The 27331-nt window shown below is 42.2% G+C and overlaps 1 protein-coding gene across 1 annotated transcript in view; it reads left to right on the forward strand.

Annotated features, from left to right (window-relative positions):
* The window catches only part of LIMCH1 (LIM and calponin homology domains 1), a 182002-nt gene extending 155129 nt beyond the window's left edge, over positions 1–26873 (forward strand). The window contains exons 21-35 of the mRNA XM_040594728.1: positions 2290–2383; positions 4754–4926; positions 5585–5690; positions 6798–6872; positions 7591–7619; positions 8594–8677; positions 10305–10397; positions 11359–11463; positions 12825–12961; positions 13749–13870; positions 15683–15806; positions 17157–17234; positions 19602–19710; positions 20726–20828; positions 23395–26873. Of these exons, the coding sequence (XP_040450662.1) occupies positions 2290–2383; positions 4754–4926; positions 5585–5690; positions 6798–6872; positions 7591–7619; positions 8594–8677; positions 10305–10397; positions 11359–11463; positions 12825–12961; positions 13749–13870; positions 15683–15806; positions 17157–17234; positions 19602–19710; positions 20726–20828; positions 23395–23420 (1458 nt within the window). The 3' untranslated portion in view covers positions 23421–26873. The remainder of the gene's footprint in view (positions 1–2289; positions 2384–4753; positions 4927–5584; positions 5691–6797; positions 6873–7590; positions 7620–8593; positions 8678–10304; positions 10398–11358; positions 11464–12824; positions 12962–13748; positions 13871–15682; positions 15807–17156; positions 17235–19601; positions 19711–20725; positions 20829–23394) is intronic.
* The last annotated feature ends 458 nt before the right edge of the window (positions 26874–27331 follow it).

The following is a 27331-nucleotide window of genomic DNA, read 5'->3' on the forward strand; positions in this document are numbered from 1 at the left end:
GCAGCAATTTCTTTGGAAGGGCTTATGCTCTGGAGCAGTAGGTTGGGTTGTCGTGTAGGTGCCTCTTGCTTTTCCAGTTAAAATCTACCTTGTTTAGGGCAGACCCTGAGCTCTCCATAATAGCCATTTGTTCAGGGAGGTTTGTAGGTTGTAGAATGACTGAATAATTCAGGTTTCTAGCTGTCTTCTGCTCCAAACAGGATCAGGCATGAGGTCAGACTGGGTTGCTGAGGGCTTGATCATTTGAGTCTTGGAAAAACTCCGAGGATGGAGATGGCACAACCTGTCTGGGCAGCCTGTTACACTATCCTGGCTGTCCTCATGGAGAAAAAACCACTTATTTCTGCATTGAGCAAGGCTGGAAAACGTTTCCAGTAGCTTTTCCCCTGGCTGCTGTTGTGTCAGGAGCTAGAACTGAAGCTGAAGGAAAATTTCCTTTAGTTGCAGTGTTCTTCTGCTGGGTCTTCCAGTCAGAACAGGCTGGTGTCGAAATGGGCTGAGGAAGGGAAAGGGGGGTTATACAGGAGCAAAGAACAACAGCATGGCAAGGGGCAAATCTCTGACACAGGACTTGCAGTCCTTGGAGCATTTCTCTGGGGCCTTTTTTCAGCCTGTGCCTCATCTCCAGTGACCGTTCCTGGGAGCACGTGACGCGTGGAGGGGGAGCTCTGTGCTTCGTCTTCTCTTGGTATAGGCCTGCTCACAGGTGGACCTGGGGGAGAGGAGGTCCTCAGACTATCCGTGCTGCCTTTTTGGAGCACGTATTTCACCTTCTGCCTCGTCTAGTTTGAGAACCGCTTTCAGGCAGGTGGGGGACGTGTTCCCGTACCTTGCCTGGGGCAGGGGGTGAGGGTGGGTGAAGGTGAGGGTGCAGCAGAAAGCGCCGGGCAGTGGGGAGGGTGGCAGGCAGCCAGCCCCAGCAGGCGCCGGAGGAGACATGCTGCCACTTCTAGAAACTCATGGCTGCGATCTGGCGCCTGCCCTGCTGTGAGGTGGCGGCACAGCTGTTGGCAGCCACGGGCTCCTTGTGTTGTTCCCAGCACTGCTTGCTGCCCGCTGGGCTTGCCCAGGTCAGTGCCCCTGGCCACAGTCCCACGCTGGTCCACACCATTTCCTCACAGGGCATCTTCCCAGACACATTCCCTGCCCGTCTCCAGAGCATGCCTGCCCGCCAGAGAGGAGGAGAGGCAGGGATTCCCGAGCTCTGCCAAAAGCTCTCCGGAGCCAAAGGGTGTCCACAGGCGTTAGTAGGCTGTTAGCACTGCCAGCAGACGTGCCCAGTGACCGAGCTGTGAGAGCCCAGGCCCGCTCTTCATGGGGCACAGACATGACGGGCTGTAGGGGTGGGAAACAGGATCAGTTTAGAAGGTGGTGGTCTGAATCCTGCCCCCCAAAAGGGAAAATTTAATCAGATTTCCTCCCTTGCAGCTGTTGATGAGATGGAAGGGTGGGGGTAAGACAGGAAAGCAAGTCTGCAACAGACTATTTCTGAAAGACATCACCTTTTATTTCTAAAAGTAGTCTGCTTTTTTTATTTTCCTCTGTCAGATTTGCCATTTTCTAGATCTTTCACGCATTAGAATCGCTGTGCAGTAGCTGATCAGTTTGCCGCAGGTTTTTCTTGATTTGTCTACTAGGAAAGTGGATGTATGGTGGAAGCTGCTAAACAGATCAGCTGCAGTGCTACCCCTGTTTTGACAGCGTGGTTGTAGCTCAGCAGCAGCCCTGTCCCGGGCCAGAAAGATGGCCTTTCAAAGGCATGTGAATTACTGGCTCGATACGGTCTTGCCATATTTTTCCAGTCATCTCTTAATAGTGTTTCAAGTATTTCATTACTTTTAATACTGACTCTGGCTTTTCCCTTCAGATAACAGATTGTTTAGACAACCGTGAAATAAAGGAAGTATTTAATTACTTTGCCACTTTTCAAGCCCTAGTATGTGCTATGTATTCACTAATGCATACGTTTTTGTGTTATTCTGGAAAAGGAAACTAGGGGTGAAACATATGCTTATCTCCGGCTAACACAGTCCAAGATATCCTACAGTTTTAAAAGCTTGTAGGAGCTATTCCAAACCAACCACAGAAATGTCTGCTACTGAATGGGTTGGAAAGGAGATTAAAGCCCAGGGATGCAACACCCGAGCAGCACGGACTGCTCCGAAACGCGCTCCCTGCCGCGCTGTGGTTCAAACGCGTTGCGAAGAAGCAGCGAGCGCTGCCTTGAGGAATCGCCCCACACTTTTATTTCCACTGTACTCACTGCGTTTCTACTGTTATTCCCCGCAGGCCCCCCCGGTGGACGCGGAGAGCGCCGCCCGCCAGCAGGCTGGAGCTGGCCCGGGAGGCGCGGGCGGGGCCAGCCCGGCGCGACCCCCCCCAGGTGGGTTCCTGCCCCTGCCCCTGCCCCTGCCCCCGACCGGGCCGGGCGTTACCCCGCCGCGGCAGGAGACCCTGAGTGCGCCTGCAGCGGCACCAAGAGGCCTCATTAGGAAACGCAGGTGTCAGAAATCCCGACGGCGGAACGACGTTTCGTGCTAGGAGCGATCGTTCGCTGCAGCAGCCTCCGGAGGGATGTGGTAGGGTCCCCACGGCTGGAGGTTTTCACGGCGTGACTGGACAAGGGTGCTAGGCAGGCTCTGCTCGGCTCCCTTTCCCTTGGAAGGTGGGACCAGGTGATCTTCCCAGGTCCCTTCCAGCCCGGGCTGTTCTGTCCCGGCGTGGTTGAACTGACCCACCCGAGAGCCTACGTGTGCGTGGGAGGCTGGTGCCGCGGGGCTGTAACCAGAAGGCAACCAGGGCAGGAGCTACCAGCAGTGAGAGCGCCTCCTCAATGCTTCCTCCTCCCCACCACCCCCATCCCACCCCAAGACATTTAAGAAGTGGGGACGGAGAATAAGGAAGGGCACCTCAGTCCTCGTAGGGGCTTTAAATAGTATTGTGCACACTCCTGATGCTTTGCTTTAAAGCTTTCATGCATGATTCTCGATCTAGGGAAAGGAATTTTCTGGTAAAATGTGAAGCTGTTTTCCTCAAAAGGATATTTTTGGAATGTTACCTTTGAGTAGGTGTTTTACGTACTGCCCGCTATCATACTAAGCTCATGCTCTTTTTTTTTTGTTGTTCGTTTTTTAAAAGGGGTCTGTCAAAGTTCAGCTTGGTATGGGTCAAGTAAAAAGTACTGTGTGAAGCAAGTATTTAAATGAGGTCTCTGACTGTAGCTGGTATGCAAACATAATGCCCCTATTTGTTGAAGATAATTGTGACAGACAATTGAGTTTTGGCCTCAAACATCAATGGAGTACCATTCCCCCAAGATCAGAAGCATATCCAGCCTTTTCTGGATGTGCTACAAGATTCTGAAGCACATGGGCTGTTCGCAAAGGCTCATTAGCTGACTTAATTGCTTTGGCTGGTAGATGCCAAAGCACAGAGGTTAACAATCTTGAATTGCACCTGGCAGGTAATGTAGACGCTGCAATCTTGTGGTGAACCAAGCGAATTCTCCTCTCAAGAGTCAGCAGTGATGAGCTGGTGGTGTTTGCCTACAAATCACAAAGCCACCTTGTGTCAGGCTCCACACCTGTGAGAAATGCTAAACATTAACTATTGGTAGCAAAGTGTAATACTGGCTGGCAAGCAAAACTGAGATAGCGTTGTAAAACTTGAAATGGTAAAGGAACATGGGTTTTCATTATACCTGCTTTGGAGGGATAGATGTGGTCCAAACTTTGTGACCTTCTTGTAGAATGAGCAACCTCCTCTGCTGTTCAGTGCAAGCCAGATCCTTCCATGCTGTGACCCCTGCGCCACTAACGGTGTGAGAACTGCTACAAAGTGGTGTGCATCTGCCTGGCGGCAGCAGCATCTCCTGTCTCTGCATGTGTGTGTGTTCTTAGCGGAGCCTGGGAGTGCATCTCTTTCTTAGCTCACTCTCCTAGCCTGTCAAAGAGGTACTTTCAGAAGTTGCCACTGCTGACGTGTTTGGAGAGGGGACAGGGCTGAGATTCTGCTTTAAGAGGTTGCAGAAATGTCTGGGTGCTTATGCACTACCTGGGATGCTGGCAACTGCTTTGCTTCCAATGGTGCTACGAGCTGACAGTAGTTTAGCTGTCACAGTCCTCAGCTGTAGGCCCGTGCACTCCTGGTCCCTTCTCCCATAAACCAGCATCAATTTGTTAGTTTTTTTTAAGAACTGAATGACAACTAGGTTATTCCAGTCCAAGGCTTCCTGTTAGTACAGTTTGTTGGCTGTCTGATGCTTGACTGACATGGTTTAGTGGAAACAGGCAAGCTGAAATATCCTCCAGCGCTGACGAGACCTTGTTAACTGTGGTATAGCTCCTTGTCTGGATAGCATCTTAGGACAGGATTCATCACACAACTTCAGCAGAGATCTGTACCTCAGTAGGCACGTTGTATGTGACAGCTCATCTCAGCCAAAGAGGAGCATCTGAAATAGTTTGGGTGACTCTTCCCCAAGAACTGCCTCTCTGGCTTTGTTGACTGCTAAGGGTGTCCCATGATGCCCAAGTCAAGTGTAAGCACCTACATTTTGTCAGATGAATTTCACTCTTGAAGCCTTGTCTTCTCTGAGAGATTAATTTTTCCTGTAAGATTATTTTTTCCAGACATCCAGTAAATAGGCTCAAAGTATATCCAGTAAGAAATTGGATTGTAAGAAATAGGTCAACAGTTTATTTGAAAAAAATACCTTAACCTTGCAATATTATCTCTTACATGTGTGGATTAGGTTCAGATCAAAAGCAATTCAAGGCAACTGCAGCTTGTGCCAGCCCTGTTGTGAAGAGATTAGAATTTTTTCCCAGTCCTGTCCCTTCAGATGAAGCTGCTTCAAGTGAAAAAGATGTGAAGAAACCTGAAATGGAGCAGCAGAAGGAAGCAGAGCTCCCTGTTGTGCCAGAGGTATGTACGGGCAAGAAAGAGAGGGAGTGGAAAACAAAACAAAACAAAAATCTCACAGATAAATGTTTATTGTGCAAATTGGAGTTTTAGCTACATACTGTCACCTCAGGAGTTCATTCAAAACAATCTGCCAGGGAATGACCCTGGAGGATGGTTTCTGTGGCAAATCCTATGGTCACCAGAGGGTTCCCCCTCCAAAGGAACTCCCCAGTGTCTGCTGGTAGCATTTGAACCTGTAAACTGGCTGGAGCAGAAACGAGAATTTAACCTGCAGACCCCAGTCCCACCGTGTGTTGGCAGGGCAGAGTACCCAGAAGGTGTAGGCAGTGGAGCTTACCCTCTAGTCCTGTTGAAGTGCTGAGCAAGTGCAGGTGGTGGCAGAGGTGACAAATGGCCGTGGCCATACTGCTCTGTCAGGTAAGTTAGATGTTGGTCCTGGGTTAGGATCGGGTTTGGTATACAGGATAGTGTGAATGTCAAAAAAAAACCCAGCTACCAGTTATTTCCAGGATTTCAGTACTGCAACTCCATGTAATTCTGGAGATGGAGGCTTCATCTTTGAGTTGATTCAGAAAATAAGTAGAAAGAGTTTAAGCTAACCTTTGATCGAACCTGCTGATCTTTTAATTCTGTTTTCTGCTCCCAAATGAATGAACAGGTGATGAAACCCAAAGCCCTGGAACAAGAGGGGACTGTAGTATTGCCACTTTTAAAGAAACTACCCGAGACCAGCCAAGTTACTCTGCAGAATTCTGGTCTACAAGGTGAGCAAAAAGCATCTGGAGAACTCAGCCAGACAGTAACTGAATATGTGTGTGTGGTGCTCAGGGAGAAGTGCCTGATCAATGACCTGGAGGGTTTTGGAGCCAAAATGCACTTACCTGGCCTAGCAATAAAAGCTGTATCATGTCGATGAGTGTTATATTTTATTAGTACTGCTGCTCACAGATGAAAAGGGTTTAGCAATTGGTTTTATTTTTTATCTCGCAATAAAAATTTCTGGAGATAGATTCTGCACTCGGCTGCTCATGTGAAACTTCTTTTCGTGGATGAACGATACACAGACCTGGTCACATCCCTGAATTTGACCTGTGCCTATCACGAGTTCTTGCAAATCAGAACTTTTTTTTCTTTGCCTTCATGACAAAGTTTTCCTTGAGATTGATAATGTTTGGTCGTTCAGTTTTCGATATGCATATATGTAGGTATCATGAAAGAAAGAGAGAAAGATCATCTGAAGTTTTCTTCCCGCTAAGAACTTACTGGGTTGATAGTTTAGGTATAGGTAATATACCGATTATCCTAGTGTTTTCAAGATTGAAATTACTGAAGGTGATCCACTGTGGAAAACAGGCTTGTCAGGAAGGGAATAGAAGTCTCGCTTGCTTTAAGTGGAGAGGCGCATTCCAAACAGGCTTTGAGGGCAGTATGGTTTTGTGTTAGGCATGAATGAATCCAAACATCAAGTAACAGACAGTAGGTCTGTCGCCCGTTTTCTGAGTGATGCTGAAACACTTGGCTGCTCCCTGGTGTTCACGGCACGTACAGCGCCGAAAGGATCACAAAATCCTTTAAAACCTCTGTCTGCAATCGGAATGAATGTGAGCACCATGCAGACTTGAAGGGGTGGCTGCCCTGGGCTGACATTAGTGTGCTAGAGCTCCCGTGTAAGGCCAGGTGCCATGTCACAAAAATAGCATTTCCATACAGGCAGGCTGTGTCATCTGAAGGTGCGTTGTAGACTAGCTGCCATGGGCCGAAGTGACTCTAGTCAAAAGCCCTCTCGTGGCTGAGGTGGCTCGGGTCTGAGAGTCCGTCATCACCTTTTGACCACACTGTTTCTTGTTTTGTCTCCGTGCCGTCGCCTGCAGAGCCGCCCCGCGGGGCCACGGTTCCGCTTAGGGTTCGCAACAACTGGCGGCGCTCACAGTTTTTCTCGCAGTCAGGTAAATGCGGCGCTAAGACCAGCTTCAGCCCTTCTGCTGCCTCCAGTCGTAGGTGTCTTCAGACATGGGGCTGGGGTGAAAGCTGATGATTACGGGGACTTGTTCTACCTCTCGCTTTTGTAGAAAGTGTCTATTCCTGCTGCACAGTTGACAAAGAGCTGTTGGGTGGCACATTGTTGTGATGCTCTGGTTTCAGGCACCCAAATGAAATCACTTGCCTATAAATACTTTTTCATTAATTTCTTTAAATCAGCCTAATTTCCAAAGACGTTTGGATGGAAAATGGCAAATGTTCTCTTCGTAACTGTGGCTCTTGAATAGTGTAGTCCCATCCTTTTAGCTTTGCTGTGCTTTTTCCTTCCTTGCACTGAATCACAAAGGGAAAAGTAGATCAAGGTAGGTAACTCTCGGTGTCCAAAAACTGCTAAAGTCTGTGGCCAGAAGTAGATGGCATTAGCTAGTGGTAGAGTAGCTAATACTGGTAGAGTTAGTTAATACTGTGCTCCTCTATACCCAAATAAAAAGTAGTTTTGTTGGTGATGGGTGTAATCGGTTTTTCTGGTATATTTGCTTGCGATTCATCCTTGCATTTGGTTGTGGGAGCAAATAGGAAACTAACATGAACCTTTTTTATACAGATACAATGTAGCTTTAATTGCAGGTTAAGCACATTTTGCTATGCTAAATTTAATCTTCGCTTTTTCTGTTTTTTTAATAGCTGATTCTGATAGTGGTGACAAATCAAATGTGAGTACCTTTTTTGCATCATTGTTTGGTTTAGAGAAATGTGTTTAGCAAAAGTGAATTTTTTATGCAAAATGTCTTGTAACATCCCCAAATCAGAATGAGATTATTTTTTTTCTCATGGAAATGAGAGAGGAAAAATACAAGACATGGTCTGAATCTGGGATTTATGCATTCTCTTCCTATCCAGAGGAAGTGGTACTTGGTTGCTGGAGCCACTAAAGCTTCGCAGTCTCAAAACAATATGTAATTCTAAATTATCCATTCTATTTTAAATGCATAGAAATTAGAGGAGACCACAATTCTACTATCTCCTCAATGGAAAAAAGAAACCCAAAACCAGCACCACAAATGCTACTCTGAAGTACACAGTATTTCATATTCTATTTGTTTCATAAAAAACAGACATCATCTCTCTATTGGATTCATATAAAACTTTTAGTGGAAAGGGATATGACATCAAGTGTCTAAAATTGCTCTCATTGTAAGGATTTTAAACATTTATCATGTAATGGGATCCGTAGTGAAATCTGAGTTTTTATTTCATTGTAGACAACAATTTTAAAAACCGCTATAGGCTGTTGTGCTGGCAGCCGTAGGAAATGAGAGAATCTTTTCTACAATCACAAATTGCTTTGCATGTTGCACAGAAGATTATAAAGAAGCAAAATAGATGTTTTCTTTAAATTTGAGTACCTGCAGGTATCTCTGTTCTTCCTTTTTTCCCCTCCAGTTGAAGTTTCCCAGGCCTTTCTTTGCAAACCAAATTATTATTTTATCATTTGGATACCTGTGGGCAATCCCAAGTGTCAATGAAGCTAAGAATATTGTCTGCTCACTGAAAGAACTATTATCTAGTTCTCAATTTCCCGTTTTAACATCATCACCAGGAATAGGCCGGTTGAAGTACAGCTTTCTCTGGTAGCCTTGTGAAGTGTAGTGTCAAAGTCTAACAGCTTGGTTTTCTTCCATGCAAGCGTTTCAATTTTTGGTCCTGGGATCCAGAAGAAGAGCGAAAGCGACAAGAAAGGTGGCAGCATGAGCAAGAACGCTTGCTACAGGTAGGGAAGAAACGACATGTCTTCCACCATGTGGTTCAGCTGTTGAATTGTCCCTTTGGACAAAAGTTGGGCATTTTGTGTCTTGTTTTCCACATCCTCTGTGGATGCTTGAGTGAATTCTGTGGCAGATGAGCAGTAAAACGAGCATATATGCACGTTCCCTGTGGTTTGGGCACTCTTACATCTCCCTTCCCCCCTCCATGGAAAGACCAAAAGGACTTGGTTCTGCATTCCAGTGCAGAGTTAAACCAAATGTTGATCCTCAACTATATTTAAAGTATGTTGAGCATAGACTGTGAGACTCTCAATTACTTGGAGCCACTTTCTCAAGACTGATGATTTGCCGACCCTGACACCTATGCGACTCTTCTTTAAAATGATGGTTTTAATAGATTTTCATAGACTTCTGCTGTGCTCACAGTTTTTTCTTGGAAAACTTCAAGCTAAATTTGGACAGGAAGGGTTTGGGGTTTTTTTTATGAGATGGGGAAACCCCTTCAAAACAATCACTGCTTGCAACCACTAGTGCTTACAACCACTAGCGGTACAGTAAGCTGTAAAAGGTCTGGGTTTGTGTCCTAGTTGGAAAAAGTGCAATGGCCCTGGGAACTTGAATTTCCCAGTCAGTCAGTAGTGTCTTTTGAAGCTGATTAGGTTTAGTCCCAAAGAAATCAGATCTTTCCTCCATGTAACAGAAGAGCAAACAACTGTCAAACGATGGAGAATAATAAAACAGAGTCTTTTCATCTTTTAAGAATGGCTTGTGTGTGTCTCTGCTGCTTTCTTGAGATTATTTCTTTTTAGCCAATATGGTTTTTTTCCTCTTAAAATGGTGTAAAAATCTCATCATAATTTTTCTAGCATATGTGAGTGTTCTATCAATAGTAAATGCATCTTTTCTGTATTAGGCAGATGTGGTTTCTAATTCGAAAAGAAGCTGGAACTGATGTAAAAGGGATATGGAAGTCACTGTTCTTCCCCATGTTCAAACCAGTTCTGTCAAACAGTTTTAAAGATCTCTTTAAGATAATTTTTCATGCAAAACCGTGTGAAAACAATTCTCAAGAAATAATTCCATCAACAAGGAAAATAAGCTACCTAGCTAATTATAAGCTTACCTTCTTCAAACCTGTACACACTATTCATTTATCTTTTAAACTTGCGCAGGTATTCATCAGTCATGATTCATACAATCGTACGTTAAATTGTACTGGCATCTGTCTTAGGTTAGTACCAGTATCTGCAAAACCTGCTTGTTTATATGCTACTTTGCAGAATTTTTTTAATGTAAAATCCATGCATAAGTGTTTTGGGGTGTGTGATAGTTTTTTGAAACTCTTAACACTATAATAAACAAGGAATTACTGAAAATTTTGAGCATAAATTTCATTTCTGTACAAAATTTTAAAAAATTCCAACAAATTAAACTTCTTCTAGCATGTTAAAAGCTCTTTGTGGTTTGAAGGTGTTAAATGTAAGTGCTAGAAACAACTGGGGAGAGGAGGAAAGGAAGCACTTGTTTGACACCTATGGATGTTTCAAGTTTCATTTTCACTGTGGAAATACTACAGAATTTACTCCTAATACAGAATGCTCTGAATTTACCTGTGTCTGTGTCCTCTTACAGGAGAAGTATCAGAAGGAGCAGGACAAGCTGAAAGAGGAGTGGGAAAAGGCCCAGAGAGAAGTTGAAGAGGAGGAGCGCAGATACTATGAGGAGGTATAAGGCTCAAAGGAGGAGGTTGTTTATTGACATTTTTGTATTTAAATGCACCCACAACATAACTAAGAAATCCCATACCTAGATGAATTAATGAAAAGCCTTCTCAGGGCTGAATTTTCAGGATTGTTTCTCTTAAACATTACCATAAGTGCTGAGGAAAAATACTTAAATATTTAGACAGGTTATCCTCACAACCTCCGCATAGGTGGAGGTGTCTAATTACTATGCAAGTCTGGATGAGTCAGTGCGGTTGTGTGTGGGCACACTCAGACTTCCCTCTGGAGGCAGAGCCTTTTGCATTTTGGCATATACTTTGGTGCCTGGACTTGGTGGAACTCCAGATGATATTGTTGTCTGCCCTGGGCTTGATCATGTAGATATTTTGTAAACTGGCCTTGTTTAAAAAAAAAAAAATAGACAGGAAACATTCAAAGCTTGCAGTTGTAGAATATTAATATAGAAGATAGTGATTTTCTTCTGTCATATGTGGAAATTGGAAATGTCATATTGCAGGAAATTGGAAAATGTTGATATTTCCAGTTTAACTAATTGTGCATTATGCAAACTGATGTCACCTGTGCTTGAGGGCCATACTTGTGATCTGAACAAGAAATGTATTTTCAACTTTCAAAATAAATTTCTTGTGTACCAAGTGTAATTTCATGTTTTTATATGAAATTTAACGGACTAATGTTGTGAGAAACAGTGGTGCCATCCCAAGTGGAATATTCTTCCCAGTTTTGGACATCCCATCTCAAAGATGGTAATGGTGAAAGGAAAGGTAGTGCAAAACATTGAAGCAAATTAAAATTTGAGGTGTTACCATTATTCTTAATACAACAGGTCCTTACCTAGCCATCTGAATATGACACTTAGCCAAACTTTATGCTTCTGCTTCTTAAGCTCATTGTTGACATTCTGTATTTTTAACCTCCACCCTCTCCCAATCCTTTTTTAGGAACGTAAGATAATTGAGGATACTGTAGTTCCATTCATTGTTTCTTCAAATTCTGCTGAACTCCTCTCATCTTCTTCCTCTACAACTGAAGGAAACAAAACAGTGGTGAGTTTCTCGTGGACTAGTAAGACATAAAAACTAAGCCATCTTCAGTGCAAAGTTTCATTCTTCACTAAAGGCTAACAAAGTCTGGGAACAGTAAGAGTAAGAGTATTCCCTGGATCCTTCCATAACTAGTGATACCTCAGTGTGCTGTAGCTTGTACACTTCTACAACTGAAGAGCCATACTCCCAACCAAACCACTACCATCCCATTTTTAACTAGGGCAGAAGGTGCAGCTGCTTCTCTTCTTTAAATGCTGCTGTGAAAAAGTCACCTGTTTCTGTTTAACTACCTTCTCAAAACCAACAAAATCTGAAATGATTTCCCTGCATGGAAAATCTTGGGTGTAAGACAGTGCTTTAAGCATGTCCGAGATGAGACTGAATCCTGCCTCCCCACTTTTCCTCCTTTTCTCTCCCACTATTCCTCCCAGAAAGCAGCAAAACAAAGAGAGGAACGTTTATTCTCTGATTTTATTTTTTTTTACTTATGCAGGACAAAATGTTTTACTCAATGCATGTAGCATCTAATTAAATAAGGATTCATCAGAGATCAGAGAATGATAGCCCAGGTGAGATCAGTAGAGTAAATGTGGGATTCCCAAACATAATTTTCTCCTGCCTAAGTCACCCACACCCAAGAAATCTGCCTTTTTCCATTGAACTCCAGGATTAGGAGTACTGTATCATCTGGTTCTCCTCTTACCCTTCCTTGTCTCTGTTATCACTCACCCCTGTGCAGGGGCATCAGCCATGGCCCATTTTCCACATGGCTGTGTAGCAGTAACTTCCTGGTGGAGTTGCTTATGCCACGTTCAGGGCACTGCCTGCACCCAGAAGTGAAAGATCTCGTGCTCTGGCTTACTCAAGTTCCACTAGTCATGCATGATCCACTCCAGTACCATTTTGGAAGTAGTACTGGTGTTGCCATTTGAGAAAGCTCAATGTGTCTGAGTAACACATTGCCCAGGAGAGACAACAAGCCGAGGTCCCTCACAAAGTCCTCCCAAATCCAATGGGAGACTGTCTAGACTCTCAATGTCATTCAAGGATTTCTGCCAAAAATATGTAGCGGGAAGTTTTATTTTGTCATCCTGAACACTATCTCATAATTGGTCAGTCCCTAACTTTTTTTTTTTTCCAGTCAATTTTGTCCAATTAGTTGATTGTTTCATCTGAAGCCTTCGTTAAATCCAAAGTTAGCCTTACCAAGGTCAAATGATTCCACTGTATAATGTGAGATGTTCTTTATGATAATAAGGTGTGTCAACACAGTGTATCTGGGGAGAGCTGGTACTTTTCCTATGCATTTGCTGATGCCAAATTCAAGGGAAGCTCCTTGTTCCTTCCATACTGTCTTCTAGAACTCAACTGATTCAAACAGCTCTCCAGAGGAAGGCAAACAAAAAGAAGTTACAAGGCAGAAAAAGCTGCTCTGGGAGCAGGACAGTATGCCATCTCTGAAAAGCAAGGAACATGAACTCTGGCAAGAAAAGAGAAGGTATGGATCAAACCTAAGCATTTCTTAGCCCTGTGGAGGTTTGCATTCTGTAGACTTCTGGGATGTCACATCTGCCCATGACTGATGCTGGACCATCAGCATCTGGTTGTCTGGTGAGAGGTGTAATATATCCTGATCAATAATCACTTGCCACAAGCTTATGCATATATGGTGATGTGCACTGCTAGTTTTGTGTATCAGGTGGCTTGCCTTCTCAGGATGTGCCTCTGCCAAGAGGCTGTCACATCAGCCAGGTCAGAGCTTAGATAGCTCAGACATCTCTGTATGTCACTGCACTGTGTCTTGTGTACAAGTTTCACAAGCCATTTAGAGGAATAAAGGAGAGGTAGCTGTTTTCATTCAGGATCTGCGTGAGATTGCCTGGATATCTCAGAAGTGCCATACCCAAACTTTCTAGATGGTGTTCAAAGTCCTGGTCTTTGCCCAACTGTTAATAACAGCTTTCACAAAGTTGAGAAGCATCTAATAATGCTGACTGCATAGAGAACACTGTGAAAAGCTGTTTCTCTGGCAAAGAAGCCGTTTTCCACAAATCCAGAATGATCTCCAGCGTGTCTCAGTGGCAGTGCATGAAGTAAGCAGAAAGACTTGGCTTATTTGGAGACAAACTTGTTAACTCATGACAGTTATCCTCATTGCTTTGTCATTGCTGACACAAAACCAAAAATCTTTTTGCAAAAAAATCAAACCTCTGATTTTGCCATTATATTCTAGGGGGAATTTTTCCCGGCTTTATTTATACAATGTGACTTATTTTTATTGGCAGTGGAAATAAAGTGCTCTCAGGGCATCCAGAGACAGGTATCTTGAAAGGAGGTGAACAGGAGCACCATGTGCCAGCGATGGAGCGCAGCTCGCCTGCCAGGCTGAACCTGCCATTAACTCAGGGTGAGCGTTGAGACTCTTTATATGCATGTATGCTTTTCCAGATAGAAATCTTGCAGAAATCTAACTCAGAGAATTCTGGAAATTGAAAATACCCATATGCCTTCAAAATGTGAATGTGTCAGACCCAAAAGTTATTTTCTGTTAGCAAAGATAAATATGTTAAGGTGAATTTTAAAATCATCTTGTTTCCATCAGAGGTGAGCATTTCAGCAGCAGAGAGGAATCTCTTTTATAGGCCTGCATGTTTACAGTAGTAGTGAACACAGTTATCTTCCATCTTTTACATAATCTTACATACATATAGGATTTATCTTGATACAGAGAATGTATTTCCAACACTTAATTTGTGTTTTGATAGCTAATTAGATTCTTCATGTCCATTTCAGTCAAGTAAAAATCGCTACCTGTGGTGTATAACGTATTCAAGCCAAAGCCTAAAGTGACACCTGTCTCAATTGTGTCATTAGAAATGCCTGATGACATTTAAAATTAATAGATTTCTTAACCTCCCGTAAGTATTGGTGTTTTTTGAATCAAGGAATTTCCCCAAAGCATTGCTGTCAACAGGGTCACCCTAAAAAAAGGTAAATTCATTAATTTAGCGTCATTATCGAATGCAAGTGAACAGCGGAAAGTAAATAAGTAGGACTAAAGACAGAAGGCAAATGTAGATTTTGAAATAGAGTTTTAGATTTTTGTTTTCAGTCTAGCATAAACATTGATGATTCTAAAAAATGAAACATCCATGGATAGACATTTCAGTGTTATTGTTCTAAATGCAAATTCAGTTTGTAAAACTCAGCAGGTTTGCTTTCCCCGTCTTGATTTTATTGTATTTTTAGTGCTTTAATAAAGGTTGCTCAAATAAAGCAAGCAGAAGATATTGCCCAGCAATCTGTCCTTGTGGATTTGTAGTAGTGAATAAGCAAACTTCAAAGGCTTGGCAGTTTTTAACTACTTCTGCTAGTCAGGGTTTTTCTGGGTTCTCTTTAACAACTTGGTCCCCTACAAGTATTCTGACAGCTCCTTTCTTGCCCCTTAAAACATCACATCCTTGCTCTGTCCTTAAGTCCTTAAATAGTCTGGACTACGGTTTTATTGCCTTGATATCAAAAATAGGTAACAAGCCTTTCACAGGCCCCAGGGAAGTTTCTCTTCTCTAAATCAGCTGTTTGGTGCATGGCAGGGTGAGGCTGTGTGCCACAAAATTCATCTGGAAGGATCCAGGTAGTGCGGTCTGTCTCAAAGATGGGACGGTTGGCTGCCTGGGCATCACGCAGATCATTGCGTATTGCTGGGAGGTTGTTACTGTCACTGAGCCTTGTGCAACCGTCTGAAACGCAGACGGAAATTACAAGGGAATTACTGTTTATCAGTAGTCTCATGGAGAGCAGTGACTGCACCACCTTCCTCTTAACTCTTGCTTGCTGTTGAGGAGTTCGGATCCCCAGGCACCACAGAAGTTTCAGTCTCTCTGGTGCTTCCTTCCTTGTGACAGCAATACTTTATTTTCCCAAGTGCTGTTTGTGGATGACTGGCTTGACCTCTCCCTTTCCCCCTTCAGAAACTGAGAGGCAGCATCAGGGTGGGTCATGTGTATATGAAAGTAATACACGGAGACATTATTCCATAGAGTAGCAGAGTGGTGTAGCAGAGCCTGTCTCTGACTTTGTGTGGGGTTTCTGAGAACTTAATCTTAAGTAACAGTACATCTCATCTCCTTTACGGTACGCCCACAAGCTATGCTGGTCTGTAAGCATTGACAGAAGTGTTTTGTCTCAAGTACTGAGACTTCCCCACCTCCTGTTGTAGACGCCTCCTGGAATCAGCAGCTGCTGACAAAGCAGTCCCCGCATCGCGCAGAGGACATTCGGCAGAGACCATTCCTGGGCCAGAATGCGGGACAACAGCCAAACTCTGCAGGGGAAACAAGGAGGTGAGAGCGTAAAATAAAGGTTATTGCAGAGATTGGGAAGTCCTGCTCACTCTGTTCTCCCCTATATTCCTATTCAGCGTTCTTTATTGGTTAAGTTTCATGGGTATTCCTGCAGTGTGAAGGCACCTTTGATGCCTGGCTTTCCCACCAAGGCTGCTAACATTTATCCACTTCGTTTCTCATTATGGGTACCCTAGGAACTGGTTCCATGAGGGAGCATACCCCCTGCTTGCCACTCTCTGTCTTCTTTCTCCTTAGCTCTTTAAACGCTCATCTGCATAACTGTTTGTGTGCTTCATTTGTTTTAAGTGCCTGAGACAAACACTGATAGCTAGTAAGTGGCTAAATACCATGGTGGGAATGTCATGTGAAGTCTGCCTCTTTGAAGTTGGAATCATTCCCCAGCTTCCAAGCACACATCAATTGCTACTTGCTAGTTCTTCAAGGACTATAGCTTTTAAAAGAAGATACACAGACATGAGTATTTTCTTTCTGCTGTAAATTTTGGTGAGGTTTTTTCTTCTCTGATGCTTTGCCGTGTGTTTTTGAGTAAGCATTACTAAAAGGTAACACCAGTTCTTTCAGTAAACAAAATAACTGCTTGCCTAATATTTGCAAAAAGTGTATCTGTGTAATGAGAAAGGAACATCTGTTTTGATTAGCATATATATGAACACAGTCTCCTGCAAAACATGTTACCTCTATGAAGCTTGTACCCAGTCAAAACTAATGTAGATTGAGGTTTGATTACCTGTTCCTCATAACAAACTGCTTGTGTGTGTGTTTGAGAAAATTGTTATTTAATCTGTAAACAGCTTTAAGCAGTGAGAGGTTGAATCAATCCTATGATTTCTGATAACAAAAAACACGCATGTTTTTTTCTCACCAAATTCTTGCAGGGCAGAATGAATACAAATAAGTCACTTTTCGGTGTAGGTTTCTTTTTACTCAGTAAAGGGCACAGACTCTCCATCAACAACCCTACCTCTGCTCTACCAGTGTGCTTCTGAGCACATCTCCTGGCCAACAGCAAGTACAAGATGGTGTGCCTTGGCTTAACCATCCTTCATCATGGTGGGAGCTATATTGGGTTGATAGGTGGGTAGGAGTCTGCACATAGCTGGTGACCTGACCAAGCAATAGCCAGCAAACCAAGACTCAGAACCAAAAAAAAGTGTGCTATTTTTCATTGTATCAAAACAGCAATGGACAGCAAGTTTATACCTTTTTACCTTAGATAAAACCTTTACACTGGGAATCCTGAAATTCACCAGCTGGAATTTCTTTGTACAAAACCTGTTTTTAATTGTTCTTCAGCTGTAGTAATGCATTTTCTTTCCTGTATTTTAGGGCAGGCTATCATGAGAACTTCCGATCTGGTCCATCGTCTCCCTGCTCTCCTGGTGGTCTGAGTCAGTCACCCAACAGGTACAAAAGGCCAATAAGGAATTTTGCAGACCAAATACATCTTGTACTCACTGGTGAACTGCCGCAGTGTAAAGCACATTAGTATTAGGAGGATGCACCATTAATTCTTCTAAATGTTGCAATTCATAACTGTCCATGGAATAAACATGGAGCTCCCTTCCTGTATCTCTTGCCTGCTTCAGCAGTATTGCTGTTTTCAAATAACACAGTTCAGAAAGCACCTGTAGGACTCTGCTTGATCATTGAAATTTCAATGAAATTGGAATAGGATAATGTAAGCCCCAGTCAAAGTAAGCAGTTAAGCATGAGTTCAGGGCACTTAAGCCAAAGGATCTTGTCTTCATTGTGAGGAGTCACATGCTCAGAAGTAAGGCATGTTCTAGACATTGTCACATTTCAGTACTTGCTGATTTAAAAGGAAATCCTTACCTTAATTTCCAAACTTGAAATGCATTTTGCTTTTTTTGTTGTTTGTTGTTTTTTTTAAAAAAATGCCTACGTTCATGCTAATCTCCTAGAGATTTGATTCTGTCAAACAGCGAGCTGTGCAGCTTTCAGTGGCATATGCGTAACAACTCTAAATAAATGTTAATTATAGCCTGATTGAATCACTGATAAATTAGGGTGTATTAAAATGAGTTGGCTTATTAAACAGGGTAAAGTAATACAACACAGAAAAGATAGCAAGTTTTTGTTCTATTTAAGTAGCATTTTTCTTCATCTTTCATAGCAAAGCTCTCCTGATACCACTTGCATTGACATGCAACTATTGGGAATTTTTTTTATGCGAACACTTTCTTCTGTTTTTTTCTAGTTGAGGCTGCAGTTTTGGTGGGATTGCAGATAATATCTTGCTACATGTAGCTAGTTGTGATAGCTACTTCATATTATTTAGCGGCTATATTCTGATCTGAGACTCTTTTCCAAGATCTTTTCCTGAAATAAATCTCAGCTTTGGAAACAGTGGATAGGATGTAATTCATTGTTCCAATAAAACATTAGAAAACTTCTCTTTAAAAAATTCCCCAAACACTTTATTCTTTGATCCAACTTTAACTTATTCTTACAATAACTCTTGACAGTGGAGAAGTGAAAACAACAGTGGACTTAAGAATAACACAGAGGGATGTGAGCAAGAAGGCTTAAGGTTGCAGGAGAGGAGAAACAACCAGAAAAGTTATTTTAAAAGGAATAATGAGAATGAAGCAACAAGACAGTGATGTGCTTGTGCTGTCAGCGTACATGGTACGATAAAGAGTGATGGGCTCAGGAGTGACAGAGATTAGATGGAACCAAAGACAGTTTTCTGGTTGTGATGAGTCTTTCTGCTGCTTCTGTCTGTCCCTCTTTTCCACCCCCCAAAATGGCTTTTTTGTCATGATGCAGTCCAGATCTCTCTCTGGCTTATTATGTTCTTGCACCAAAACTATAAAGCAAGATACCGTAAACTTGCCTGTCTGTGTATAATTTCATCAAACAATCTTTTCAAAACTCACTAAGTATCCCAAAGTTTCTTTCCTGGTTTCATTCCTGGCTAAAAAAACCATGGATGACACATCATGACAAGGGGTCCGTTTTGGTCTCAGGTTCATCTCACTAGAAGTGTGTACCTGCAGTGCTATTTAAAACCATTATGGAAAAGGGTATCAGTTATTCCTGGGGCCCTGATCTCTCACCCAGCTGTCATCAAACAACTAATTTACTGGAAAAGTCTGGACAGGATTGAAGCTTAAGGAGAGAGTTGAGGTATTGCAGCGTTGCAGTGGGAGATCTGATTGCAGTTTTGCTCCAACTAGTTGTAATAGTAGCAGGCATGTAACTGCAGCAGCACAGCTCAAAATTAGTTAGGAAGCACCTGGTGCCTGGTCTGTGCTACTGCGCTTAGGCTGCCACTGTTGACTTCACCGGCTTGTCTGGACAGAAGAGCAGCATCCCTGCCTTCTGACTTGCAGTAAGCAAAACCATTTGCAAACAAATTGAAAATTTTCCAGGCTGAGGAGTCTGACTCAGATGATTTGTGTGAGTATCTGCTTTGATTGCTGTGGCATTGACTAGGTCTAGGTAACCCACAGGCGTGGTTCTTTTCTCCATTAAGAAGTTTGCATCTCCCTTGATGTAGCACAGCAGACTGGCAGGGAAATGGGTCTGAGCTGCTGTGCATTCAAGCATTTTAGGTCCTCTGCTTGTCTGTGAGGCAAACATGCAGGCTGATTCAGCGTCATGGCTTGAAGGGTCAATGTGTTTATGTGAAACCCCCGGATGCTCCTTCCTCCCATCCTGTCCCTCTCTGTAAACCTGTGTAAACTTTTGGCTATGTTTTAGCATCAGTTGCTGTTCTGTTTTCTTAAAATAATGTTTGCCTCCTAGGTCTGTCAGTGGAAAGAAGCTTTGTTCTACCTGTGGGCTTCCTCTTGGAAAAGGAGCTGCCATGATTATTGAAACGCTCGGTCTTTATTTCCATATTCAGTGCTTCAGGGTATGTCTCTTGCTTTATTAAGAAAAATCTGAAGTCATGCAAAGTGCAAGGAGAGAGTATGCTGAGAGCTGTAGATGTGAAACTGAAAATGAGAGGACCAAGGGATTTGCATGTTTCTTATGTATGTGTGACTGTTTGTAGAGCAGTGGAAGTAATGCAGCTAATGTGTTGTTTTGCTGCCAGATGTTAATTGGACTAAAAGCTGTGATTTAGGAAGCAAACTTAGCTTCCTCAGTTACAGAGGGAATCATATAATTTCCCTGTTGCACTCATTGCTTTTTAAATACAACATTAGTTACCTTGTGATTTGGTTGGTTGGTTGGTTTGGTTTGGGGGGGGGGAGTGTTGGGTTGGAGTGGTTTGGGGTGGGAAGGGTTTGGGAGGCTCTTTCTGGTTTATATGTATTTTTTTTTTTTTTTTTTTTTTAATCCTGGTCAGTCCTGAAGCCATCATTGATCTGGCCTGAAAGCTTTGACTATGGAATGAATGATGTATTCTGGCTTTCACCAGAGCTCTCAACAGCAATACTTCTTGGCTGTTCTTGAGTATTTCAGTCTGGAAATGGCTTAAGATAGTGTTTTCTAGAGAACTTAGGAAATGCCCGTTTCCATTATCTCTGGCCCAATTGGTATTAAGACATTTGTGAAGCCTTTTTTGCTTTTAGACCTTTACCCAAACTAAACCTGTGGCCTACCTAAGCTTTGTCCATCACAAGTGGTCTGGCTCCAGAATGTAACGTTAACACCAGATGTCCCTTCAGATCACTAGGCTTCAGTTCTGTGTAAGTGGAGACTGCTGAAATCCAGTCCTAAACACTGTTAGCTCCAAAAAACCACTTCACTGATGTGCAGTGCTTTGTGGTGCTGTCCGCAGGAGTACAGGCTGAGTTCTGCAGTGGGGGTGGGTATTTTTTCTCACTGTTCCAAGAACTATTGAAACAAAAGCCAAAATTTGGGAAGAGTTGTGCCAGATTGTAGGGCATGATCTCTTACTTTCTCTGTTCTTCAATTGGCAGTGTGGCATTTGCAAGGGACAGCTGGGAGATGCAGCAAGTGGGACAGATGTCAGGATTAGAAATGGTCTCCTGAACTGCAACGATTGTTATATCCGATCCAGAAGTAAGTACCAAATCCTGTCCAAAGGACAGTGAACTCTTAACGATACTGATGCCATGATTTTAACTGATGGGTTTGTCTCCTGGCTTTGCCACTCACAAGTAACTTTGTCACATGAAGGCAAACCTTCATATGTACACTCTTGTATCAAAAAAGATTTCCAAGCCCATTAAATCTCCTCCAGAGGATCTCTGCTCAGCAGTATTAGACTGAAAGGCTGTTTCTGTGCATAAAGGTGAACTCCTACACTGTGCATACATATTGCACGTCCTGAAGATTTGAATCTGTCACACCATCTGAAACAATGTAGATACTTCTAGGTCTAGGACCCTGGGCCTTATTTCCCATATTTTACATCTCCAGGCCTCCCTTTGTGGACAAAATGGTCATGTAAAATATTAGGACCATTCTGTAACTCGTAATGAATCCCTGTGGTGGTACCCCCAGACATGCTAAAGTGTTACTCGCTGGAAGTTTTGAAGAAGGAGCCAGACAATTGCATGTCAGAAAAAAAAACCTTGATACATTTTTTTGCCTTGGAGCAGGTCACCTCAATGTCCTTCTGAGTCCTGGATTTCTGTGACTGATACCAAATTTCTAGAGCATTTCAGCTTCACCCCAGTGTCACCAGTGGTATGAAATGGGCAGTGCTCATGCTGGCCTTCTACTTTATGGGAAAGAGTAAGATGCAGGAAAGAACCACGGGAGTAATCGTTGCCTTCCCGTTACATGTTACTGTTGAGCACCTTCACTGCCTACAGTCCTAACTGATCAGTAGAGACGCAGAGCTCTTTTCACTTACTATTTCCCTTCTTCTCTCGCAAAAGCAGTGCCTGTAGAAATGCAGGAGTAGGAAAGGTACCTACCTACCTTTGCAAGCAGACCAGTTTTCTCTGGTGTTTCAGGAGAGGTATTTCCCCATCAGCAGGGCTAGAGGGTGCTATTGTATAACCGTTTGCTTGGTGATTTTTAAAAAAAAAATTCTGCCAAGAAATGTTAGCAACTTTTTATTATTATTTATTTAACCTGCCATATTTAGAAATAGCTTTTCCCCCTCAGGCTTGATACTATAAACCTTCCTCATGTGGATAAGGTCCTGACCCTTAACATGCACATTTGCACATCCATCTTCACACAAAAAAGAGAGGAAGGTGATAAAAGTCATATTTTCCTTTTCTTCTTAATACTTTTTGCTTAAATAAAAACTGAGGTCCCTTAAGGATAGGTGAAGGCTCAAATAAATTATTTATCAGCTTATTTGCTATAGAAATCAGCCCCTCCATCATCATTTCTACAGAAGTGGTGCTAGAAAATGCGGTACAGAGCTGTGTACAGTGTTTTGTGCAGTAAGGTTTTGCATTTGTACATACCTAGCACAACGGTAACCAGGACCATGACGGAGAGAATAGGTTTTGAGGAAGCATATGGTTCCTGAAGAATAATAATGGGAAAGGTTTGCCTTTTTTCCTACGAATTGCCTCTTCCTGCTGTGTTCAGTCCTCATGCAAAACCTCAAAAGATGAATTAGTTGAATTGAAGTTACACTGACTCTTACTGACCGTTTCAAAGGGACTGATTTTGGTAGAACTGCAAATACAGTTAGTTGCTCATTTTAAACTAGAATTTGATGGAATCCACATCTGAAGTGAAGAACAAACTGGTGCAATGTTAGTGATTTGCCTTTCAGTTCTGGGATGTCTGATGCTAAATATAAAATCGGTTGCCTGACTGCACGAGCCTGTGCCTTCATGCCCCCACGGCTACATCCGAACACCTGTGCAGCTATGCGCACAACTGACGGTCTCTGACCAACCCAGAATTAATTACTAAATATTAATAATAAGTAATTCGCTAATAAGAATTGTTTAAAATTCTTATGGACATCTCAATGAAGTATTTGGCTGCCAGAAGCTTATTTGAAACTGTAAATGATTCTGTTTCAAAATAAATTATCAAAAACCTTAAGAGAGAAAAGCATTAAATATTACGTAGTGGTCCAAGTTCCAAAATATTTGTGTTTTTCAAATAAAAGTGGATGGGCTTTTATTGGTAGGTTATTTCTCTACAACAAACATCACAAGGAAGGGAACTTGGTATTCAGTGTCAAACATGGGGAATAGTTACAGGTTTGTGAGTGTTGAAGTCAAAGTCAAGATGTAAATTCGTAAGATTTCCTGTATGACCAAGTAACAGAAGGGCTCTGTGTTACCACATAATGCAAACCAGACACAGCTAAAGATGACTCATCAGTCTTTTGCTTTACTGTTTTGCCACTGCAGAGCTTGCAAGTAAATATACCCACAAATATTTCAGGAGTAAAATGAAATAAAAGCTCATGCAGAATGCATTCGTCCATGTGGCATGGAAAATGTATTTCCACTGGATTTAAGCTGAATCCTTCTTTGCAGTTAGTGCCCCAGCTTTGCAGGAAGAAGACGAAGCAGGGCACAAATTATATATATATTTCCAGATGTGTTTTTCTGAACTGTAGAGATCATCTGAGGAAAAGCCTACATATGCTTGTTAAAATTTGTCAACTAATGATTTCGTTTGGTTTTGTTTAACCCAGCTGCTGGACAGCCAACTACATTGTGACGTGACTTTCAGTGCTAATAATTTTCAAGAAGGAGCTCTCTTCTCATATGTATCGGCTGCCTCCAGACAATCACTTGTAAGAGCTTGAATCCATGGACATCATGGCTCTCATCTCATTTTGAAAAACTCGTAAAAACACTGCGCCTGCTCCTTTAAAATGCGACATGTTGGTTTTTTTTCCTTTGTTAAGAAATTTGCAGGATATATATGACTATGTTTGGGAAGGCAGAGCCTAAGTACTATTAAAGAAAATCCCACCTTTCAGGTATGCTTCTGATTTCCAGTCTGTTACCTTGTTCTTTTGAAAGTAATAAGAAAATAAACATGCAATAAATCTGTTTTGTTTTAATATTTCTAGGAATTAAAAAGTTTAAGTTTACAGAACCTTTATAGAATATGCCAAGTTGAGCTGAGAAGTAATTTTAAGGTAGTATCTAATCAGTGCATTTGAAAAACTAAACATCACAGCACGACTTCTCTGTTATAACTGAAGCTATAACTTTTTTATACAGAGACTAGTTTGATAATACATCCTGTAATTCTGAAGCATTTTGTGTTTATATTACCTTCAGTGGAGGGTAGGAGTTATACAAATAAATTATTGCACCTTTAGTGATAGGATTTTTTTGTTTGTGTACCTCAAGTAATGTTCATGACTATAGCTTAATATTCTCTCAAATAAAGATTTCTTCATTAAACCTAAAGACTGTATACCCTTAACGATGGCAAGATTCCCTTTAGGCGCAATCCTTCTTACTAAGTTCAGCAGCCTGTGTTCTTCTTAAATTCAATGAAAGGTGGTGTGGGGGAGGGGCAGCCAAGTGGGCACGCACAGCTGAATTTCGAGTGTCCGAGCTGCAGTTTGATGCTATGTTGAAGCTTTTATTTTTGGCGTGTAACCTGCCCATTGATGGTCTGAGTTGGTTTGAGATCTGCTCGTTCACTTGCAAACATTGCCATTGGTTGAAATCTCATGTGGAAAAACACATGTGGTTTGGGTGCCCTCCAGAGCAGGGAACTGAACAGCCTTGAGCCTGTGTTCCCCCAATAAAGCCAGCAAAACTCAGGAGTGTGGAAAGCAGGCAAGGAAGAGGCCGGCAGCAGTAGGCAAAGAAACGTTGACTTGCCTGGGTTTGGGTCAGTTTTCCTTTGTGCTTTTTGATTAAGCATGTGCTCCTTACTAAAGTGATCCAGCAGCTCATTGAAACAGCGGTGAGAGCTGTGTCACTTTACCCGCAATAACACAGACAAGGTTAGGGGATGCGTTGCAATTGCATAATACCCTAGCACTTTTTGGTAAACAGTTAGCGGAAGTATCCCATTTTAGCAGTTCAGGATGCAACTTCAAATGGAGGAAGAACCCCCTTCATATTCTGCCTTAAAACCGTGATAAAAATTAATTTATAGAGATTTATTTTATCTATGTGCGCATCTGTTGTCTTTTGATGTGTTGGTAAATGAAGTGGTTATTAGGGAAGCAATAATTTTGAGTTGTTCTCTAGCTAGCAACTATTTATTTAAACACTAGATGCTTGCATGTGAGTTGCATACCCATGCAAAACTGCGTGTCATTGAGAACCCATGTAGGATGTTATCACTGGAGGACATTGTGACTATCTGCGGGAAAGTTACATGTCACTTCCTTAATACTGTGCCTTAGAAAATGCAAAGCTGTTGCACACAGTCAGTGATGACTTATGGATGCAATAAATCCAAAAAGCTGAAGTCCTTTGTGAACTTCACCTGGGGAATATTTTTAAAAGAAAAAATTAAAAAATCAGACAAATGTTTTGGAAATAAAAGTGATGTCCAATATTTTGGTCAGCCATCTGCATGGTTTACTGTTAAAGGGTTTTGATAACCAGGATGCTTACTCTTTGCATGTGGTCATCATAACATTTTCCCACAAATAATGCGGTAACATGGAAATTCAAGAAACAGTTTTTATAACCAACTTTGTACATCTGTATAATTCCATGCACTGCATTAAGAATATGTGAATGTATGATGTCTGGGCTTAATTTTTAAACAAGACCATGCATGCTTGTGCGTCTCTTTGCTATGAGTCTCTACCACTGCTTCACCTGTGTGATAGAGTTCAGATGTGCAATTCAGTCCCCAAGTGTATAAAAGGATTGGTTGTCACAGAGGGTAGATCCGCTTCTCATTCATGTAGGGGTAAGTGCCCAACGGGCTTAGGAGCATGGGTGGGACTAAAATGCATGGGCGAGGGGTGGGTGGGGGTATGCATCGCACCGCAGACACACCACTGGGGCTCTGAAGCTGCTTAGAAATTGATCCCAGTGTCTGTCGATTAGTTTAAGATATGCATGTTTTAGCGAAGTTGTTTGTATGTAAAGCAAAATGAAGCAACATTCTCTGACGATGACTTTTCCCCCTAATGAACATCTATTCACCAGCACAGAATAATTTTAAACAGTTTTCTAAATTTTACTTGCCAACTGCTTATGTTTGATTTTCTATTTCCTTTGAGGTCTTACATGGCAAATTCATTCAGACTATGATCTCCACACACGCACCTTTTTTTTTTTTTTCAGTGTAAACACATAAATATGATACATTTCTTACCAGGAACTTTGAGCACAGAAAAAATTTATGCTTTACTACATTTGAACTACAATGTAAATGTATTTGTTGCAAAAAAATACTATTGCTAAGCAAATACAATGTATGTAACGGGTTTTAGATGTTTCAGAATTTATTTAGCCTCTTCCTACTTCAGAGAACCTGAGCAGGTGTGGTAACCCATCTGTATTTCACAAACCCATTTTCTGTGGTGTATTTTTTCCCTACTCTTGCTATGTAGTGTTATTGATGCAGTACATCTGTAATTCTCAGTGAATGTCCTAAAGGTTGGTGAACCAGAAGGGGACCATCCTTATCTGCATGTCCATTCAAGGACAAGGATTGCTGTCCTGGCTGGGGCTAATGTTGAATACCGATTACGCTAATCTTTCCTTTAGTTTATTTATTCTAAAATGCCTCTGGAAATTAGGAAAACTTGTCTAAAATGCAACAGCTTTTATAGTAAATGTATGTTTATAAATAAAATGTTGATTACCTTCGGTGGTGTTGATTTTACTTATTATAACTAACTTCTATTGCATGCGATGAGTCTATGAAACCGGATTGCCGAGTGTGTACATCCCACTGGTAAAAGCTTCTGCTTGACAGGGGTAGGCTGAACCAAGCTATATTCCACAAAATTTAGTATATGAGATGAGACAATAAAAGAAGAGATACCTTCTGGTTTGCTACTGTATGCTGTAGCTGAATATTTATGAAAAGATGTGTGCCTGTTGTGGTAAAAGATGAGCAGAGATGACTTTCTGTGAGTCGAACCCAAAGTCCTCAGAAGATCTTTCGCTGGTGTTGGTGGACTGTGGTTCAGCCTTTGACTCAATAAAACACTTTATGTATTGCAAAGCTAAATATGTGCTTGGTTAATTCCATTTCTACGTAGCAAAGATCCTTGAGTTTGTGCTTAGTTATACATGCGATGAGGTATCTCACTAATTCTTGAATCTCAACAAGCATGTGGCTTCATCAGTAACCAACAGAAAGTTCACACAAAATTTTAAACTAACTAATGCCCTTGTTCTTCCTTTTAATTGGGCCTTCAATGAATGACGGGTTTGATCCTCTGCCAGAAGCGCATCTTGGCTGTTAAATGAGTCATAGGGAAGTACTGACAATTTAATTTTTTGAAAGCAGATTTTTATCCTGGTGCCTAAATGGAAATGGTAGTGGTCTTACGTTATTCCTGCACGTCCATCTCTGGACAGAGGGCCAGTGTTGCTCTGCGGCCAAAGAGGCTGTCTGGGGTTCCCAGCGGCCTGCGTTAGGGCTGCGTTGTGGGACCAGCTCACTGCCATGGGAGGCAAGCACGG

This window comes from Falco naumanni, chromosome 1 (assembly GCF_017639655.2).
Source record: "Falco naumanni isolate bFalNau1 chromosome 1, bFalNau1.pat, whole genome shotgun sequence".
Classification (NCBI taxonomy): domain Eukaryota; kingdom Metazoa; phylum Chordata; class Aves; order Falconiformes; family Falconidae; genus Falco; species Falco naumanni.